Below are 19,238 nucleotides of genomic sequence, written 5' to 3' on the forward strand. Positions count from 1 at the left end.
TTGTGTGGCCTGGCCCCAGTTTCTTCATAGAACATGAGCACTACTTAGTCAGAGAAAACGTCTTCTGTGTGATTAAGTGACTGCAGATAGACAGATTTTTTTCATAAATGATTTCAGGGGTTTTTCTGAACTGTTTGTTCAGTTGCTCTTACATAATAGTCAGTGCACAATGTGTACGAGTGGAGCTCTTAAAAAACCTGAAAAATACACGGTTTTTTTACCCTCTGATTTGTGGATTTCATGGATTGAACTGGGTGAATATCAAAGTTTTAATAATGGAAAAAACAACTACATCAGCTTTCAATGATATAGGTTTTATTGATTTCTGTTGACATTTATTATAACGACGTGTTGCATATTGAGTATTTGTCATGAACTGTGGAGATTTTAAAAAGCAGTGGGTACAAGTTACCTCTAGATATAGCTTACTCCTGGGGATATTCCAATTGGACACAAGAGGAAACTTTCTCACAATGAGAATAATCAATAATTGGACTAATCTCCCCAGGGAAGTGGTGGATTCCTCAACACTGGACAGTTTTAAGATTCAGCTGGACAGGGTGTTGAGCTGTCTTGTCTACACTGTGCTTTTACCAAGTAAGGTTGGACCAGATGATCCTTGAGGTCCCTTCCAACCTAGTATTCTACGAGTCTATGATTCAGTAACTTCTGTTCTTTGGGGAGTTACCAGCTGGTATGTCTCTGTCTTCAAGAACTTATTCTGTTCTATAATAATATCACAAATTGTGTGGAACAAACATTTTTAAGTGGCTTTTAATTTTTATTTTAGTTATAATAAAGACTAGAAGTGGCCTACTTGTGTTACCAATATTTTTCAAAATGTATTGTGATGTTGTTCTCATTTTTGTGGAAGGAAGAGAACATGATATTAATTGGCATCAGGGTATAAAGTGTAGTACAGTAGAAATGAAAAGCAAAATCAAAACAGTCCAGGAAGGGGTATTCAAGCAGGTGAGAGAGATCGGATTCATGCCTTGGAAGGGAGAGCTTTAGCTTCTGTCTTAGCAGTCAAAACTAGGTGATGAATTTGTGGTTGCTAAGTTCTTAGTTCTCTGATGTGATTAATTCCTGTATATGTTCTAGAAACTAAATATTCACTTCGTCTAGGATAAAAAGTGAAATGTATCCACAATCATAAAAATAGGAGATGAAGAGTCATCCCATACTTGTGCTTTTCAAGTTTGAGTTTCTCTAAGACTGAAATTCTTAGAGATACAGTAAATGCTGTGAGCTTGCTTTTGCACTATGCCAGAAAAATAATTCAAGTGTGCAATGTAAGCATCTTTTCTTGTTTTTCAGGTCCATGGGGGAGATGCATGGGAGATGACTGCGGTCCCGGAGGCATCCAGACGCGAGCAGTGTGGTGCGCCCACGTGGAGGGCTGGACCACCCTGCCCACGAACTGCAAGCAGCCAGAGCGACCGGACAACCAGCAGAGCTGTTTTCGGGTCTGCGACTGGCACAAGGAGCTGTACGACTGGCAGATTGGCAGCTGGAACCAGTGCCGGCCTGTCCTCTCCCGCAGCCATGAGAAACCCCTGGAGTGCCTCAGAGGGGAGGAAGGGATCCAGACAAGGGACATCACCTGTATACAGAAGTCCAATGGGGTTCCAGCTGAGGATGTCATCTGCGAGTACTTTGAGCCGAAGCCCCGGCAGGAGCAGGCATGCCTCATCCCATGCCGGCAGGACTGCATCGTGGCCGAATTCTCCCCCTGGTCGGAATGCTCGAAGACCTGTGGCAACGGGCTTCAGCATCGAACTCGGCACGTTGTAGCTCCACCGCAGTTCGGTGGGTCTGCTTGTCCCAACCTCACCGAATTTCAAATCTGTCAGTCTAGCCCATGCACTGTTGAAGAAAGCCTGTATAGTCTAAACGTGGGACCCTGGAGCTCATGCTCAGTGCCCCATTCAAGACAAATAAGGCAAGCAAGGAAACGAGGGAAGAACAAAGACAAGGAAAAGGACAGAGAAAAGGCAGTTCGAGATCCTGAGGCTCGTGAGTTAATTAAGAAGAAGAGGAATCGTAACAGGCAGAATAGACAGGAGAACAAATATTGGGACATACAAATTGGGTACCAAACAAGGCAGGTCACATGTACTCACAGAAATGGGAAAACTGCTGCTCTGAGGTAATCACTATTTCTGAATTTGCATATCCTAATTTTTATTTGTTTACAGTAAAACATGCATAAGTGGATTCTTCTACACAAGCCCGAATCTCAAAATGGGACTCACTATTTCCAGTCGAACATCCATCATCAAGCTCAAGTTTTTTTTCTGTGACATGAAAACATGCAAACTGTGTTGAGGATCATACTAAGCATCACATACATGTACACTCTTAAACTGTGTTAGCTCCCTAGCGTCTCTTTGTCTAAATAGATTTGCCCCAAAAGCTTGAAGATATTTCTCAAATATCTGCTGTTTCAGTGTGTTCAGGCAGGCGTTTGCTCTCTAACTAGTTGTGCATTTTTGGAAGAGCTGATGTTACTGCTTTTAAGGCTCTAGGTAAAAAACCTGGAAACAGTAAAAGTAGAAAACAAGAGAGAAAGATGCTGCACAGGAAGGCAGTATCTACTCATTCCAGTATTTTTGTTTTGAAATAGAAGAAAATGAAATATTGTTTGTCCTTCTTGATTCCTATTGCAAAATTTCTGAAAGAGAGACTGTAAAACCTCTTGGTTTCTTCTGTATACCTCCTCTGTTTCTTTCTCATCTGCACCTTTATGTTGGCTATCTTTTGGTCCCTCTCCCCTACCCTCCCCCATCATATTCATTCATTTATTTTTTTTTATTTATTATTTTACTTTTCAAGAGTTTTGGCAATCACAGATGTTTTGGTAATTCTTTGTACAGGCTTCTGGGTGCATTTCTGGAACCCTTTTATCTTTGATTTGTTTGTTTTATCTGGCATTCTCTTGCTGGCTCATGTATTTCTTTCCTATCGTCCAGAATGTTTGTGTCCAACTCAAAAATCTTCTTTGAGTCTAATCTTCCCATCTGTGATGTGATTCTTTCTATTTCCTGACCTCTAGTTCAATACCTGATTAATCAATTTTACTTCAGCTGTGAAATGACTATGATATCTTGCTGAATGAGGCTGACTCCCGTTGCTGCTACATTAGTATTTATGGATTTCTTCAGGGTATTTTACTCTAGTTTTTGTTGTGTGAGTTAAACATTCTATCACAGAACTTGTAACTGCTTCAACCTTTTCTATCAAAAAACATATATTAGAGATTATTTCATGTGTAGAAAATGTTTTTCAAATTTATTCTTTTCAAGAGAGGATCCAGCAGTAAAACAGGAAAATGATGACAGGTCCCTGACTTAAGGAAAGAACTGAAAGGTTTGGGTTTTTTGGTTGGAAGTAGGGACATATGGGTGAAGATGCAAAGTGTCTGGGAGTATGTAAAAACCCATCACAAGGAAGAATGGAACAAGATTATCTCTATATATAATATGGATGTATTAGAAAAGGAATAATGGACTAATCCCAGCAGTGTCAAATGAGGCTCAGCTTCTCAATACTGGGAATAGTGAGGCTCTGGAAAAAATTACCTGGGACATATGTGGCACCTCCATCTTCGACGGTTTATAAGAATAGGCTAGACAGTGATGTCAGTGATGTCATACCTAAAGCAGCTCTTGGTTATGGAAGAGGGACTGACAGCACAGTTTTTTTGGCAGTCTCTTCTAGCTCTGATTGTCCTTAGTTCTTTAAGATTTTGATCCACAGTTGGATGAATGTCTGCACAAAAAATCTCAAAATCAGTGTGCTCAGGCAGGTGTTGGCTGCAGCACTGTCTCAGTGCTGGTGCAGAAACAGATTGCCTTTACTCCTTTCTTTTCCATCCTCACATCATACCCCCCATACTGTGCCTCGACCAGGAACACTATTGCTCTTTAAATACGGGGAGTGATTTATTAAACACCTGTTGCTATCAGATAGCAGCTGGCCACTCTTTTTGGAAGTCCCTAAGTTCTTGAAAGGCTATAAAATTTACTGAGAAAAAAAAGAAAGGGAAGAATGACAGAACCATGTGCTGAAACTCTTATAAACGGTAAAAGAAAGTAAAAGTATAGTGGAAGTCAATGGCATACTTTACTCATCATCTTTACACTCACTCTTGAATTCACTTAGATCAGTAATGATGTCTTAAGTTCAGATACCTCAGTGTATTATGCACATTTCAGTCTGGTGCAGGAAATGGATGAAACCCTCTTGCCTGAGGCAGTGAAACAGTAGATAATACAATGTAGGAGCAGTTCTTCAAAGGGAAGAAAATTATATAAGTGATGCAGTGGGCATTTTAATGTCTAATAGGTGAGATTTTATGTTGTAAATGCACAAAGGATTTCTAGTGGTCTTCAAAAGTATAATATAGGACTTTTTTTCCCCAGTTGCTTATTATAAACAAGAAAATTTGGTTAAAGGACTCATGTGAGAAATTCTGGCACTGATAACTTAGTTTTCAGGGACCTATGTATGTATATCACCTATATATCTATTGCATCATTTGCACTGCACTCTTCACCAAGATGTCAAATGCTTTATTCCGTGACTGGCATTCTAGAATCTGAAACAATAGAATTATTTTTCTGCCGAGAGTGTCAGTGCAGCTAGATCAAATGATTTTATAATCTCCATCACATAGTAACTGTTACTAAATAATATAGACAAGTAAGGTGACTGGAAAACCTGCCATTCTCATGTGAAATGCTTTTCAGCTTGCATAGTCCATTTTCAGCAATCAGAAACAATCAGCCCCCTGGCAGCATGACTGAAAGAAGAATAAAAACCCTCAGGCAAGGAATAATTTTTGCAGAGATAGCAAAATTGGTATAGTATAAAAAGAGTTTTAAAACAGAACAACTTTCAGAAGGGTGCTCCAGAGAAGATGGTTCTGTAATGCTGTCAGCAAAACTTCAAAAAAGGCAAATCCTCTTGACACATCAGCACACCAGGCATGGTAAAGAGAAATGAAACAAGAAAATCAAAGTTTAATTTATTGCTGAGTGAAAAATAGATGGTCTCCCGTGAAGGATGAAATATTGGATTTTGTATTGCTCATTCTGCAATAACGTAGGTGTTATACGGCCTGTGTTTGCCTTATGTTCCCCTTAGTCTGAAATTCTGGTGCACTGAAAATATTTTAAAAATAGAAATGTTGGAAAAAAATAATTCAGAAATTTTTAAAGGTGGCTTATAAAATGACTGCTCTGGATAGCTAACAAAATCTGGACAATGCTGCTGTTAGAGTAGAGGACAAAACTGATCCTCTGAAATGTTTCCTCTTTGGTGAAAGTGGGGTTTGCCAGAGGTCCCGAAGAGAACTGTTAGACAACAAACTGTTAATGTAGAGAAACATAAAACATATGTTCATTTTATGTTGCAAGTCTGTTTACCCTATTACAAGTTGTAATGATTATGCCTCATGTTAAGACTATAATTTTCTACTGTAATATAGACTCTGGTTTCACTTTATTCTACTCTGCCAAATTACTGTTTTTGTGTCTCAAATGGTTCCTCATATTTATTTTCCTGAGCAGACTTCTGGGGGAAAGTTTAGCAAGAAAGGTTTACCTGGTTTTGCCTAGTTTTTTACAAGTCTAAGAAGAAGGGTTTGGAAAGACTGGAGCACAGACAGTTATAACTGTAGGAACATGGAACAGAACTAGAGTATCTTCTTGGCCTGTATGTTTCTGCATTTCAGCAAAGATTTTGAAATCCACTGACAAAGCACATCATGTTCCCCTGAAGCAGCTGGCCCACAGGTGTGGGGATAGCCTGTCATCACTAAGAGTCACTTAGCTCAAATGGCTGGAAAGTGAGCTGTAGTTAAAGCAGTTCTGCAAGCATCTACTGCCTCTTAAAACAAAGATATCCCAGGAATTTCTGCACTATTTCCTTTCTCTTTCTCCATCATTTGAATATGGCTTGTTTATCTTGCTTAGGCTGGGACCAAAACTACTCCTGTTTGAATGGCGGGAGAAATGGAGGAGACCAAGTAGGAAACCATCCCTGCCAGCTCTGACCACAGTCCTCAGAACTGGTTAATATTCTCTTGGCAGCACTACTGTAGTAGAGACCTGTTTGTGAAGCTGAACACTACTGATGACCTGAATGACCTGAAATGAGAATTCAAGAAAAAACAGTGAAATTTTATATATATTCAGAACTTTTACTTCTTTGCTGGGAAATAACCTTATGCAATTACGATAGTGGAACATAATGGTGGGGGCAGAAAAGAATCCAAAATTTTAGAAATGCTGACTAGTTCATGAGCAGATTGGTTTAGCCTCTTTGTGCATTTGATCATGTGATCATGTTTCGTTAGTTTCACATCTGTCCTTCTTAGAAAGTAAGTATTTGTTATTTCTTTTCATCCTTCTCATTGATTCTGTGCACTCATGAAATATCTAGCAAATTATATCCACATCTTGTAACAAACTCTCTTGGGAGTTTCTGTAATGGTCTTGTTGTAGTGCTTTACTAAATTTGAAGTTTGGGAGAATTTGACCTTTTGTTTATTCCAATATTATAGTTAAGACATGAGATATGACAGTAGGGCCAAAATTATGGAATTGTTTTGCTGATTTTGGGCGTGCAGTTCAAAGATATGTAATGCCTAATTTTTCAGCTTACTTCAAGTAGACCTGCATCTGCTTAAAGCAGAGTCATTATATTCAATACTGACCACAGGTCTTAAGCTGGATACCCAGGAACTAAGGAATTCAAGAATGGCCAATGGAGTATTTAACCGATGAGCAAGTGATACTTAGGATGTTTTAGCATGAGAAAAAAGATAGAGAATCTGCTCTTCTAGAATGGCATTTTAGCTTTCTTTTCCTTTCCAGGTCCTGAAGCCTCTTAACCCAATGCTTACCTTCCAAATAACACAACAAATGTCTCTATCCATGGACTTTTGTTCTTCTTATGAATTAGAGACTGTCTGATGGAGGAAGATAAAAAAACCAAATGTAAACTGCATAAACCTGTTGCTTTATTTCTTCTATTATTTGGAGAAGCAGACAAGTCATGCTGTCAGACAGCAAACAGAAGAAAGATTCAGACATACAGTACAGCAGCTCAGTTTGTTGGACCCTGTAATGTACTCCTTGCTTGGAAAAGATCTTGAGAGATTCTCTGTACTTCTCTGAGCATCTCTGTGAGGCAACAGGCAGAAAGAGTCATATGTATGAACGTGGCAGTGGTTAAGGTAAAAAAACTTCAAGGAGATGGGCTATGGGAAGGAGAGAGAAACAACAATGCAGAGAGGATGGGTCATAGAGATGAAGGAGCATAAGAAACCTTTTGTTTGTTCATTGAGGACCAGATGAAAACATATATATCTGCATGTGCGTTTTATGTTACTAGAAAAGCAGCTCTACGGCTGTTTTTGTAGAGGAAGCCTGCAAGCTAACCACACTGTAAGGGTTTAGAAGCAATAAGTGGTTCACTTACAGAACACCTGTAAATATCACATATTTGGATAATGAACTATATACAGTCATCTTGATTCATTAACTTGGAATCACTTAGAGCACATGCTGTTAACAAATGGAGAATAGGAAAGAAGTAATCTTGGAAGTAATCTTGATAACTAAAGAAGTAATCTTGATAACTAAAAACGGCAGGGTTAATTGTCAGGTGCATTGGGATAATAAAAATGTAAAATATTAGAGAAACGGGATGCAAACATACTGCTTTCCTACCATTTTCCACTATGCCTTAAGAGTTTCCATGAATTTGAAAGTCAGAAGCATCCTGTAGTTTTTTAATGTGACTTTGGTGGAGACAGTATTTTCTGTGGATATGCATAATATTATTCAGTGGGTGTACCTTTCTATTCTAAGTACCTGCTCCATCATCTTGCCGAGGCTGCTGTTTTGACAGTGGCTTGTCAGTATTGCTACACATTTGACATACCATGCCAAAATCTAGATTTAAGATGGAAACCTACACACTGTGCTGAATAATTGAAACATCAGCAATGAACAATTTCTTTTTCCACACCATATTTTAACTCCTTTCATACAGTGAACAGTTTTTCTGTCATTTAGATGTATGACATTCATATATATCTGTACAAAGCATCAAGATTGGATGCCTTTCTAGAATATGATTTTTATTCAAATAAAAAAAATCTTCCTTAGCAAAGTATAATAGCTTGTAATGTAATGAGGGTTGAACTACATGTTCTGATAATCCCTTGTGGCCACAAATCCTATGAGTGAATAAATGAATTCTATGAATGAATGCAGTGTTGAATTTCTAGCCTTAATATAGTAAGAGATTAAGATACACAGTGGTAAATTGAATTAGGCACTGTGATCTTCAGTGAAGATTCTCCTGCACTGTACTTTTATGCATATTTTCTTCCTCGTCAGATAATTTTAATGTTAACTGACTTCAATATGACTAAATAAATACATATGAATCAAGAATTATTTTTCGAAATTCTTGACTTCTTTATATTGGTATTATCTCATGATAAATATTCCCCTAAGGAGCAAACTAGAATGTATTACTTTTTTGGATTTCTTTTGTATTGTTTGTTTTTTTTTTCTATTATATAACTGCTAAGCATAGTCTAGGATGTAGAGTATGCCCTTGTTTTCTTGATCAGCTTTATAGAGTTATGGTATGGCTGCATGTGAGATGAGCATCCTCCTGGGACATACTGTCCCTCAAGGTGAAATTGCACAGAGTGGGAAGTCACAAAGTTCCCTTCCAGATCCTCAGAAAAGCAGGGTTGAGTACTTCAGTGTCTAACTTTCAGTGGTCCCACTGAAAATAGAATGTGCAGCCTACCTCCTCATATTGACTGCTTTTTTTCCAAATGTTGGAGACTGAGATGAAACCAGTGATACTGTCAAATCTAAGCATCAATAAAGGGAACAAATGTAAAATAATACCTTAAACACAACTAATATTAGTAATATAATTTTCAGTAATATATTTCTTGTCATCATAACATCAATATTGCATATTTTTATTCACAAAGTTTGGCATTGTGTTTATTTTTTCTTTGCCAGTAACTCCATGAAACTGCTGTTGTTTTGGGTCAAAGTAAATGCTGATTAATGCTATGTAACAAAAATTTCCACTGACAAAGAGAAATCCCTCCCAAAAGCTTTAATAAGTCATTTATGTAGACTCTTGCCAAATAACTTGCTCTACCAATTTTAAAATTGTCTATAGGATGAGATGTGCATACATGTCACTGTGTTACTGGACTGTGAAAGATAGCACCTCTAACTCAACCCTTCTGCTTTCTTGTCTCCTCACTCGTGGTGTCTGTGATAGCCCCACAGGAACTGTTGTTGATGCTTGTTTGGGTGTAGTAGAACTTCTTTTTGCTTTGCCTGTGTTAGATGATATATTTTTTCTTGATATAGAAGTTGTATCTTCTATCTTCTCCTGTAATGTAGAAAGCTTGAGTGGTTTTGTTTATTTCAAAACTCTTTTGGCTGTGCATTCTTGTTGGCAGAATTAGTTAAAGTCGTGAAAGGATCATGGGAAAATAGTCTTGTGAAAAGCACTTAGGTGGACAGTACTTGAATTGTAAATGAATAAAGGGACCTCATTGTTTGTGTGATTATAACAGCCCATTATACAGGGAGGTACTAACAGTTTCTCAGAACAATGCACGATATGACCAATACTAAACAGTGCAGCTGCAGGGAAAATGAATCAGGACTATGTCATTTTCCACTAGGAAAATGTACAGGCACTGTATTTTTGCTAACTTCTTTAAAGAAACAAGTGTGTTCCAACCATAAACTAAATCTCTCGAGGATGACTAGACTTTGTGAATTACATTTTTTATTTTCAGACTAGCTCATGAGGGTTTTCTAACCTCCAGATTTAAATCACCTTTCTATTATTCCTGCTGTCTAGTACCTGAAAATTAAACTTTTAAAATTTGATTTTATTTATGAGAAAAAAACCCTTTTTTTTCCTTTATGCCAAGAGTCTCTTTCAAAATCCAGCTGTAACTGTGATCCCAGAATGGCATAGTGTTAATCTGATTATTTTACGTTAGAGGTTAACACATCCAACAGGCTGTATGAAGTCTGAGGAGAACACTGCATGGAAAATAAATAGGTTTTTGCAGCACATCAGGTTGCATCACATTGTGCTTCATACTTGCATCCCTAAGTTAACTCCAAAATCCCTCTTACTCGTACAGAGAGCATCTTTTAAGGTTCCGTGGTGGTCCAATATAGAGCAAGGAGTAGACTCTAAACACACAATATTAAGATCTGGATTTAATTCCAGATAACACAAAGGATTAATATTCAGCATGAGTATTGCTGTATGTCCCCAGGCCTCCTGACTCTAGTGAGTGATTATTCAAAGTTGCCATAGAAAATTGCAGACATGAATAAGTATGTTTCAAAGGTTGATTTGACCTTCTGACCCAACCAGATTATTTCTACCAAGTAGTTCTGTTGAGGGTGTGAGCATCTTGTCTGTGGGACTGCCTATAGGCTGCCAGATTTCCCAGCAGTGTAAGCCTGAGCTTCTCTAGGATGTGGTACTAATGAGTGGTGTGGTACAGGTTTTACCCCTTCCTTCACTGTAAGGTTACAGTTATGAGAAGCAGAAGTGGTCTTTGGAAAGTGTTTCTTACAGTCTCTCATTTCTTGTAGCAGTTTACCCAGATTCAAGCAAATTTAAGGCGAACTATTGATATTCTCTCTACTGAAAAAAACTAAAATATGCTTGTATTCAAATCCTGCTTTGATTTCTTATTTTTCTAAGAATTGTTTGGGAGTTGGGCCAATATTCATTTATGCCTGTAGGTTGTCTTGCAAGGACTCTGTCCAGCTTAGTGGTTTGTTTTAGTGGGATTTACAATTGCCATTATTTTCAATCACAAATTTACTTTCTGATTATTTTCCAAAATCTTCCTCTAGCTTTCAGTCAAAAATGGCAACCTTAACAAGCCTGCTTCTGTGTATTTGTGTTTCTGTGTGTAATTTTGATTTTCAAGTGCTAAACTATCATGTAGTTTTGGTGTTCTATAAGTAATTTGTTACAGTTTTGAATCTTTCTGCAGACAAGTTTGTTTGGTTGAATGGGCTTGTATGTCAATAGTTCTTGTCTTGTGGCTGGTGGGAAAGATTGAAGACCATTTTGCTAATGGTATTCCATGATGTAATGTCTCATGAGATCAACAAGAATTCAAGACTCTCATCATTCCTTATGAAGCAGCTGGTAGTAGGAGATGCCTGATAGTGTGCAGGATATTCAAGGCTAGGAAGTGGTTAAATTATTATGCTCTGAGGGAGCACACTAATGCCTTTTTTCTTTATCTGCCTGATAACCTTTACTCTTCTTTCACAGTACTTAAATGAAGCCACGTAAAAACCCAGTAAAGAATTTAGGATTTTCTTAAGTATGTTGATTGTGCTTTGATCTGAAACTTTCAGAATCAGCTCTCTTTTTCTGCTGAAATACTGAACTGCCTTGTATGGTACTCAGTATGAGTTTCTTTCGGGCAGTTACATAGTTTTTGCTTACGTCTTCTTCAATCCCCTAAAGTTTTTAATTAATTCATTCAGTCTTGTGGATTGAATAATAAATGGATTATGTTATTGGGGTTTTGCTTTACAGAATACAAGCATAACTTTTATTTTTTGCTGGAAATGAAGTAGCTTTCTTCAAAAATAAAAATATATTTTCTTCCCAAAAGGTACTGGGGTTGAAACCCCCAGTAGACAGAACAGGTTCTGACTCCACAGCCCTTCCTGGTCATGAAGGGCATGTTATATCTAGTCAGTGTGATACTATTTAGTATGAGAGAGTCAAAGGGAGGAAGGATGCCATTTTTATCTAGATTTTGTGTGTGGTGTCTGACAATATAGATGTCTGTTGAGTGTCTCTGAAAAATATCAGCTGCACTGAGCTCTCTGATGTGGAGGTGTCAGCTTTCTCCACCAGGGCTGAGGGTAGGTCAGTCATGCCAGGACTGGAGCAGCCTGGGCAGATCTGTAGGTGCACCTACAAAGAAGTTTAGAGCCACAGGACCCAAGAGCCTGTGGACATAATCCACTAACACATCAAATACTGATCCAGGATCGAAAGATCACAGTTTTCAATTTAAAAAATTGAAAAATTTCTCTTCAGTCCTTTTCAGTCGAGCCCTAACCCATGGTTTTGTTTCTCGTGAATACCTAAAGTTTATATTGGCATCAGTCTCCTGAACTGTAGCCATGTTATTCATTTCACAACAATGGAAATCTCTGTGTGTAATCAAATGGAAAATCATCTAGAGAAAAAGCAAATATATCAGAATTCCAGGAGAATGCATATAGTGAAAGTAAGGAATAATAGCTGTGAAAATTTCATTAATGAAAATCAAAACTGAATATGGATAACGGGAAAACCAAAGCTGAGTGCTGATAACAGTGAAGGAATAGAGGCAAAATAATGCAGGCAAAAGTTATTGAAGAGACTATTTGGCTTACATTAACCTTGTCTATTGGGCTCCATTACTTTACAATATAGTCAAAACTAGTAAATAGCAGTTTTTGTTAAATATCAGCACTTAGGTGAATTAATTGAATTTATTGTAAAGGACATAATCTTCGTTGTTCAATTTTAGGTTTAAATTGCAAAACTCACATTGATACTCTATTACATTAGAACAGGAGGAGCAGCTGTACATGGAAAGGCACAAAGTCGATCTTCAAAATGATGTCTCCAACAGAGACAGTCAAAGAAAGAGCTTATAGAAGTCTCTAAGCTCAAAAATGCCACAGAGAAAGTGAGTAGAGTTATGCAAGGCCTGAATCCAGAAAATGAAATTAACTGAGCAGTTTTAAAGCAAAAATAGCTATCCATAGTTGTTGGTGAGTAAAAAGTGTATAATATGTTGTTTCTAAGATGATGTAGGTACCAAAATCTTATTAGGTTCAGAAAGCATTTGTAATAATTCATGGAGGAGAACTCTATAAAGGGCAGTGCAAAGATTCAGCTTGTCTTCAGGAAGTCTGTAAACTGTAGTTTGCTGGAAAACCAGAGAGTATCTTGGGAGAGTGTGACCAAATACTTGTTGTCTTTCCATTTTTGCCCTCATCTGCTACTGCCAAGAAAGGTTTCAGACCGCATGGATTATTAGATAGAACCCCTCAGCCATTCTGATGCTGCTGTTCATCTCTTCTCATTAACTCTTCTTTGTAGTTATGAGTCCAGTATGATACGGAGGAAACACCAGCAGTAGTAGTACTGTAGTTGTACAAGTTATGTATGGAGTATGCTCATGAAGTAAAGAGTCCTACTGCCTAGTTTAAAACCTATTTATTTTTTCTATTCATCCTGCATAAATTTAGAGATCGGTCCTACCCTCAAGCATTGCCATGCATTTGGCTTTATGCATGCAGTATGCACAGCTTTATCTATTGCAAAAGATTAAAAGAAAAAACCTTTTTTTTTCCTAGTTGAATTTGCAGAGGAAGAAATTCCAATGGTTTCTTCCATGACTTTTGTCATAACTTAAAAGACAAATTTTGAAACTGAGATTATAGATGCTCATACAGGTCTTTGGCATACAAAATCAAGTTTTCCTGATTTTTAAAAACTGTAAAAGTGTTTTTCACTCTAATAGAAATTTAGAATACCTCAGAAAGAATTTTTTTATCACTCGACTAATCTAATTTTATCACACCTTTTAAAGCTTATCTTTGATTGAAGAGAGTGCTTTCAATTGCACAACTTGCTCATTTGTACACACATACTATGGTCTAATTTGTTCTGGGCGTATGCCTCAACCTTTGTTCTCCATGTGTCTATAACCTTAATTATCCCATAAATTACTTTGAAGTCTCCAGGTGTAACCTTCCTATCCAAAGTGATATTTAGTTTTTATTTATTGCTGTAGGAGCAAAAATGAGGCTACAGAACGTGAGTAGACACAAATTGCTGACCACACATCTCCAAAAGAGGCTGAGAAGCAATTATATTCTGTAGGTTGTCCTTTGAATCAAAACTGCCTTTTTCTATGGTTTTATTTAATCTAGTATCAGTCTTTGAGGTCAGAAATAGGCTTAATGTTGGCTTGATAGCAGTAGGGATCATTCATTCTCGGTGATCTTTTGTTTTGTTTGGGATTGCTTTCTCTTTCTACTGCATGATTTAAGTGCTTATATACCTTAAGCTTCAGTTCCCCACTATATCTGACACTTAGGACACTGTCCTTTGAATGTTTTCACTGGATTGAGAGCAAGTTCTTGCAGACTTTACGTGTTATCCCTATGCTACTTCTTCTTGTATCCAGTCTACTCTGTTGAGTTTTAACAGCATTTTAATGCAATTCATGTGCTTTTCTTTGAGCATTCCAAGCAATTATCTGGACAAAACTGTATGGGTTGATAGTGAGGACTTATTTGTTCTTCTTGAATGGTTAACTTTGCATATAATGCATACTTAGGTGTTACTGAACGTACCCAAGGCATGGAGATGTTTGATGCAGAGTGAGTTGGGTGATATCATGAAATTAATGTTAACTGTCTATTTTTATCTTCTGTTGTGTTACCTGCCCATTTGCCTTTTATTCTGTGAGAAGATTCCCTCAAATTAGGGTAACTAAATCAGAGGTGAAATCCATCAGAAAGTGCAGAGAAATTTACATGAAAGTAAACTTTGTTTTCCATTATTTGTGAAGATCAAATCTGTAGCATTAGGCACCAAACCCAGAAAAAACTATTTTGTGTAAAAAAAAACATTCCCAGGTTTTGATTAAGAACCATTCTATGCAATTTCTTTAATGAGACATTTAAAGGAAATGTGGCCAACCTTCTCAACTAATGTATTGCATATACTGAGCTTTTTAAATGGCACATGTATCTTTGAGTTAGCATTTTTATAGCATGCAGTATTAGAAACTTTAATTATGAATGTCTGTCTATATATAGTAATTTCCTCTGAAAGATATGATGAACATCTGTTTCTTCTGGTAAAACAAAGTTTGGAAATATTTTGAAAATATTTTAAAGGTGTCAGGAGTAAAAAAAAATATTAAAATATATGTTCAAAAATTATAGGGGACTTTGGATCATCAAATTCATTCTTCCCAAATTTCTTGGGAAAGGGGTGTATGTAGAGATGCAACATGAAATTAGATTAGTTCAGTTGCTGGTAATGGGTATACATGCACTTGGGACAGGGAAAGGAATTGTAATCTGCTCTGGAAGCTACTCTATTACCTTCAAAGGGAGTGAAGCACTTCTGTAATCATTTACTTAACTGAAGAATTTTAACTGGTCTTGTTTAGAGAGATTTGTGCTACTGAGTTTAAATGTAATTCTTCCCTTCCTTACTTGGTCTATACTGCAACACATGCTCTCGTGCTGCCTGCAACATGAAGGAAAACTTCATAACAGCCATATGCAATTAGCTCTCACTGTTTCTCTAACTTGTTCAAAGAAAACCAAGTGTTAAAAGAATAAACAGCGGCTAATTTGCTTTTGCGACACTTCTTTTGCTAATTGTAACTGTCTCTGCCCTCTCACAAAATAATGTCAGCATGTATAACAGTAAAGAGGTTGTTTGCTCGTGACTTACAATATCAGTTACTTGGTATTTATGTAGTACTGCAAGTGGTGCATGATTTTAATAAGCAAGTAAGGAAATAAATGGAAACTCACTCTACCTCTTGTTTGTCTCCCTAGTAATATTTATGTTCTGGTTACAAGACTTAAGAACTTGTTTTATATTTCATTTTAAATTGATTAATTTTATAAGTAAATATTTGAAGTGAGGCATGCTTTAACTCTATGGCTTTACTTCTGTCAGGGATCATAAATATGCAATGGAGTTAGTAATTAACATGGCACAGTTCTGTTTGGGTCCTCTTCACGGCCACATATAGAAATAATTAGTAACAAAAAAGATAAAAGGACCGTTCTAATTATATAAACTGTAGCAACAAGAACTTTTATTAAAACATAATATGAGCATGATGTCAAAGGTATGCAAATGCTGAATCTGTGCCACTGACCAAATAGCTCTTCATTTGAGTCCTGTGGAAGAATCTAGATCTAAATTTTTTGAAACATTTTGCATCATGATTGACAGAGGAACTTCAGCATCATGGCATTCAAGATTACAGGGTACTGAAAAGTGGGAAACTTCAGGAGGTCTTTTTGCATATATAGCAATTACAGTTTAAGGATCCGTGAAACTAAAATTTGCTGTTTAAAATTGTGGTAGTGCCTATATTGAATTCTTTGTGAATGATCTAATAGCACTTGGAATCTGAAAAGGGCGTGCAACCTATAGTAGTCTTTCAGAAAGTGACTATATCCTTTAAAAAGCAGTAAATATGATTAGTTTGCAAGGCTGGGCTTAATTTTCAAATGGAGATGATTGACAGCCTTCTGTTAAAATGGTTTTTTCAATTGTGGTTATGGGAAAACTTTTTTGTCAGTACACTGGCTCAGTTTTGTCAATTTTTTCCATTTACTTCAGAAAATCTGTTATAAAATTTCTTTTTGAATTCAACTAACTCAGAAACTATGAGGAATTTATCTTTTCTCTGGTCATTAAAATGTGTCTTTGTGGGATAAATGAATCTACATGTTTTGTCAAAGGTACAGAAACTGATATATTGATTTTGACAGTACTTTAGTACTGTGCCAGATGGGGCTATATGTAGGTGAAAAATTCCACTATTAAAGAATAGTTTTGTAAAAATCTTTCAGTGTATTCGTCCCAAACAAGATATAGTTTCTGTCCTTAGGCAGAATAAATGTTGACTATCACATGTTAGGGTTCCCCTCCCCGCCCCCATCCATATGTAGACCAACAGCCCACAGATTCATCGACCTCCTTTTGAACATGCTGGCACTGTCTGTCTCCACAACCAGGATCTTCTATTAGCAAGCTGTAGAACTGCTCTGTCACTTTTGTATGAATATGCTTTCATTTATTGTGGTTTTAAATCTCCTATTAGTCTCAAGTATCCCTAGTTCTACTATTACAAAACTTTGTAAATAGCAGTTCAAAACTATGTTGAATATATGGGTAGGGCAAAATTTTGTATAGCAACAAAATAGTAAATATTCATTATTCTGTATTGTTTTGTATTCTTTTAAAAAGAAAAAATGAGTCTTCATTTTATTGTTTATAGGACTGGTACTGAACAGAGCATTTCATTGTGCCATCTGCAGTGCCAGTAAATCCTCCTCCTGCCTGTTTAAGTGCTTCAGAAGCCAGATTTTTATTCCAAAACAGATATGATAAAAAATTTAAAAAATACTTATGTTGTAATTATCATTAAGGAGTTAAAGTTATGTTCACTTTAACTGTAATTTAGCTTCTCTATTTCTCATTTTTCTATTGTTAATAAAGCTTCTAAGTAGAAATGTTAGTTTCTACTTAGAATATAACATTTGAAATGCAGAGGGATTTAGAGGGAAAAAATCTTGCTGACAACCTATGTAATAAGTGAATGAAACAATCAAATGGAGAACGGAAATTAAATTATGGCCTTCGTAAGAAATAGGAAATTAAGGCTATGTGTTCACTGCATCAGGGAAGACTCCACTTTAAGGTAGAGATCATTCCCTATTTAGTTCATGAGACATCACTGTGGCAATATACTAGCTGTTAGCAAAGTAAATGATTAGTGACTAAGCACTCAACATATTTGTCGTTGTGTTTTTTAACAAATTGTAATCTGGAAATTAAAAGAAGATGGCACTGAGCACTTTGTTCTCTTCAAAAACATCTTTAGTCATCTCTGTTATTGATCCTCCCTTACTTTATGTTCCAACAAAAAAATTGAGTATATCTAAAAATAAAAGATAAAGCAGTGAAAAATTGGTTTCTTTCCTCTGTTGTACTTCTATACATGTATGAAGATTTATATTTTAATTTTGATCACAGATAGGGCAGTATTTTGATCACAGATATGGCAATACGGTAATTTTTAACTGTAGTAAATCTAATGTATATAGTTTGAGTCACTTTGACCAAAAGCCTTTTTGCCTGACTTTTTGGGCTCAATGGACATCACTTTTCCTTAGGAGTTCATGACTGTCTGTGGATGTGTGTGCTGAAAATTGTAATGCTCTCTTATTACAGCTTCTGCAAACAGGACAAGCTGCCCATTACGTTTCAGTCCTGTGTGATCACAAAGGAGTGCCAGGTGTCAGAGTGGTCAGAATGGACCCCCTGCTCCAAAACCTGCTTTGACATGACAACCCCTAAAGGGAATCGTACAAGATCACGGACCATTAAGCAGCTCCCTGTTGGCAGTGAAAGCGAATGCCCACAATTAGAAGAAGCAGAGCAGTGTATTTCCCAAGGAGATGGCGTAGCACCGTGCATTACGTAAGCTGGTTCATTTCAGTTCTCCCTATATTAAAATGAACAATTTCAATTAAGCGTACAAGGCTGGTGATGGAGTAGCAACCAAACCATTATTAAAGAAATAATAGCTATGACTTTACCTTTTTTTTTCATTGTTTGTGTATTCAGTGTTCTTGAAAGCCCAAAGCCTGCAAATCACCCCTATTATAGTGTAATCAGTTTGTCCTCTAAATACAAATCATAACAAGTACATTTTCTTCATTTGTTTCAGTTTTTAAAAGACAGTATTTGTGCATATGCAGGCTCAGACAAGATGAAAATAAGTTAATTTTACTGATTTGTCAGTGATATTTTCCCTATATAACATTTCTAGCAGAATCATTGTTTTCTGAAATCCTTATCTGTCTGGAGACAAAATGTTGAACACAGAAAAGAGATGATAGACATCTGGTTAGCAAACAGACTGTTTTAGTGAGACTTGTATTCAGCACAAGAAAGGCATTACTGACCCCCAAATGGAAAGTGTGAGAGGATAAAAGTGACAGTAAATAAAGTTTAGGAGAAATGACAGCTAGCACTTTATGATTCAAGAGATTGCTGTAATCCTTATCAACTAATCAAGATTAATATTAAAGTCCTAACTGTGCTTTTTCTTTATCAAATTGAGAAAAGGGTCTGAAGAAATTTCCTTTGATGTTAAGCATCTTTGACTGTGGTATATATTTTTCATTTAAGTGTTGAAATGTCATCTTTCCCTATCTCCAACTACATTAGGAAACACTTTGCTTTGATTTAGCCCTAAAGTACTTGGTGGGTAGAGAATTCTGTGGCATTTCTTGTGGTTCATAATCCCTGTTGGGGTTTTAACTATGAGTCAAAGATCTTCT

The 19,238-nt window shown here is 36.7% G+C and overlaps 1 protein-coding gene across 3 annotated transcripts in view; it reads left to right on the plus strand.

Moving 5' to 3' along the window:
• The window catches only part of THSD7A (thrombospondin type 1 domain containing 7A), a 268,216-nt gene that overhangs the window by 143,785 nt on the left and 105,193 nt on the right, over positions 1 to 19,238 (plus strand). For all 3 annotated transcript variants that reach the window (XM_018075615.3, XM_018075617.3, XM_018075616.3), the window contains 2 exons: positions 1,321 to 2,152; positions 18,124 to 18,372. In XM_018075615.3, the coding sequence (XP_017931104.1) occupies positions 1,321 to 2,152; positions 18,124 to 18,372 (1,081 nt within the window). The remainder of the gene's footprint in view (positions 1 to 1,320; positions 2,153 to 18,123; positions 18,373 to 19,238) is intronic.

Source organism: Manacus vitellinus, unplaced genomic scaffold (assembly GCF_001715985.3).
Source record: "Manacus vitellinus isolate BGI_N305 unplaced genomic scaffold, ASM171598v3 scaffold_3_pilon, whole genome shotgun sequence".
In the NCBI taxonomy this organism is placed as follows: Eukaryota; Metazoa; Chordata; class Aves; order Passeriformes; family Pipridae; genus Manacus; species Manacus vitellinus.